This window comes from Chinchilla lanigera, unplaced genomic scaffold, assembly GCF_000276665.1.
Source record: "Chinchilla lanigera isolate Chin_1 unplaced genomic scaffold, ChiLan1.0 scaffold00139, whole genome shotgun sequence".
Taxonomy (NCBI): domain Eukaryota; kingdom Metazoa; phylum Chordata; class Mammalia; order Rodentia; family Chinchillidae; genus Chinchilla; species Chinchilla lanigera.
This window is the reverse complement of record NW_004955540.1, coordinates 2,580,712-2,583,741: the sequence shown is the minus strand read 5'-3', so window position 1 is coordinate 2,583,741 and position 3,030 is coordinate 2,580,712. Positions and strand designations below refer to the sequence as shown.

The 3,030-nt window shown below is 36.4% G+C and overlaps 1 protein-coding gene across 1 annotated transcript in view; it reads right to left on the bottom strand.

Moving 5' to 3' along the window:
* The window catches only part of Fam91a1 (family with sequence similarity 91, member A1), a 38,450-nt gene that overhangs the window by 16,403 nt on the left and 19,017 nt on the right, over window positions 1-3,030 (bottom strand). The window contains exon 15 of the mRNA XM_005410932.2: window positions 1,625-1,757. Coding sequence (XP_005410989.1) covers window positions 1,625-1,757 — 133 coding nt within the window. The remainder of the gene's footprint in view (window positions 1-1,624; window positions 1,758-3,030) is intronic.

Here is a 3,030-nt window from a genome sequence, read left to right as displayed (position 1 = left end):
TTAGCTCAGCGGCAAAAGCGCCTGCCTGGCAAGCGCAAGGTCGTGAGTTCGGTTCCCGGTACCGGAGAAAAACCAAAAAAAAAAAAAAAAAGAAGAGGCTGGAGTGTGTGATTTAATGGGAGAGATAGAGTCCTACAGCAGATGACAGGAAGAGCACCTGGTCTACACCTCAAGAACTAGTAGAGACCAGCATAGAAGTGGCTTCTACAAAGTGTTACATCTGGCTAGAGCACAGGATGCAGTGCAAAGTAAAATGAGAAGTTAATGGGTGGCTGAGGAAAGAAGGAAAAAATCTGTAGAGACCAGAGAAAGTTGTGTTTGAGCAGTACACTGAGACACTATCCAATAGCCATGAGTGGAAAAGTAGTACCCTATAAAAAAAGTAGGGTCCTATAAAATCACTGGATATCCAGTGGGTCCAGTCTCATTCAGCTAACCTACCCACCATCTTTGTTCCCTCTTACTCAACAATTCTTGCCTAGTCAACTCCTTCATGTATTAAACTGAGCTGAAAAGGGAGTCAGATGCTACGAAAAAAATGAAATGAAAATGAACATGACTAAGAATTTGATGGCCAAAAGAATAACTTTCAGGTAAATAAGTGACTGAAATTAAATGTCATAGGAGCACTGAAGATTTACAGTCCCAAGATGCAATTCTTGTAAATGTCCAACGACATAAGCCAGCTATTCTATCAGCAGAGCCCAAGCCCAGAATGAAGCCTGGAATCGTCTTTTTAAAAACACACATTCAGGGCCAAGGATACAGCTCAGTGGCACAGCGCCTGCCTGGCAAGCGCAAGGTCCTGAGTTTGATTTGCAGTAGTAAAAACAAACACATACACACATTCCTGGGTGCCCTTTACCCTTCAAGAGCTATATACTAGCAGAGATCTCAAAGTAGAGACTCCAGCACTGTTAGTTTAATTAAAGTTTGGGAACCTTCATCTGTCACAAAATGAAGGGACTATAAGGGCAACAATCACATCAGCATCCATCAACACATTAAAATTGCTACTACCTCTTTTACTTTTAAGAGATTATCAAGCTTCTTTAAGTAAAATACCTTAGTCAGTACTACAGTAACATATGAATAGATGTCCCTGTTTATTAATTTCACACAACAGAATGTGTCATTCCTAAATTTTATTTTTTGGAGACAGAATCTCACCATGTAGTTTAGACCAGGCTTGAACACATTATGTAGCCCAGGCTGGCCTTGAACTCCTGGCAATCCTCCTGCCTCAGCCTCAAAAGTGCTAGGATTAAAGGCATGTGCAACCACACCCAGCATTCTTACAACTATTATACTCCCTATATTAACCAAATCATCTGTTCACCTCTTAGAGCTTAAGTCATTTCTAAATCCCACCTACCTACATAATCTCTCCAACCCTTTTCTGTAGGGACTAAACATTAAAAACTACAAATATTAGTAGCACATGAGAAGAATAAACAAATGACAAGCAAAGAAATTCAGAAGGCAGTCCTCTAGTTATAAATTCAGTATGCTCTCTACACAAAAACATATTAACTAAAGTAATCACTAATGAGCATGATCTGCTTAATGTCTTAAAAAAACCTCCATACAATCATGTCTTCAAAACTAAGTACATTTATCATACCATAATTGGGTTGGTCTGGCTGAGCAGTTTGTGCAACTAAATCTTTATTATGACGCAGAAATAGTATTGTATTTCTCAGAGTAAGTGCATGATCAAAGTATCTCTGTGCTTCTCCTTCACCAGTGCTCTGAACCTAAACCAAGAGAAAACAGAGTTTACAACAAATACCCACTTTGTGCCATTCTCTCTAATTATATGTTAGAACTATTAGGACATTATTAAAAATCAACAGATTTGTGTTTAGACAACACTGAAACAAATAATCTCAATCTCAGTTGAGTTTCCAGTTTTACTATCTTTGATGATGAAAGAAGTTACTCCAGTAAGTAAAGCTAACTACAGCAACTAAATGCTACTAAATTACATCACTATTTGAGTTTTATGTCCCCTTTATTAGATTTCATTAGAATACTTAAAAAGTTTTAAAACCGGTATCTTGCTTCATCCAGAGAAGTCTCTAATCCACCAATTATACTTCTAAAATGTCTACCAGTTCATTCACAATTTTGTATGATCAGTGACAAGGTATACTGGAGTATGCCTTTCAATATAGTTGATTACCATTGCTGAACACACAGCTTAAATTCATTCAACAAGGATTTACTGAGTGTTTCCTAGGTACTATGACCTCTCCAGGAGATAAGGAAAGAATTACAGAACAATCAGACAAAACCCTCAACTGCAGTAACCTTACAGTTAATGAATGCAGGCCTGTTTAATATGTAAAAACATATATGTTCCAGGTGTGAACCCAGAAAACGGAAAAAAAAGTTTGAGGGGGGGTTAAATTTGCATTAAATTAACAGATTAAACATGTTTAATCAAGATCTGGATTCTTAAATTTTTTTGGATTTTTTTTGTTTGAGACAGTGTCTCGTTATGTAGTTAAAGCTGGCCTTGAACTCAAGATTCTCCTGCCTCTCACCCTGTCAAGTAATGGAATTACAGGCATTTGCCACCATGCCCAGCTAAGAAAGTATTTTTAGAACTAAACTTCACCCTAAAAGGAAGGCTTCCCCAACAATGACTATGTGGATTAAAAAAACAAAAACAAAAACAAAAACAGAACAGATATATGAATGAGTAAAAGTGCAGAAATGATCTTGGAATTGGCTATAACTGATAAAAGTTTAACTGATGTAAGAAAGATAAAAATCAAGAAACCACAACTTAAAATGTGCAGGAACACAGTAGAACATTAATAAGCAAAAGATGATACATGGTAAGAAATGAGGTTAGCAAGGTGGTAAAACAGTATTGAAGAAATAATTCAAATATAAAGATAGAACTAAAAGAGACAAATTAATAGCAAGAATTTTCTTAGATCTATTTCTGCACTAAAGAAAGAATTCGATGGAGAAGCAGCAATGAAAAAATGTTACAGCTTTTTTTTTTTTTTTTTTTTT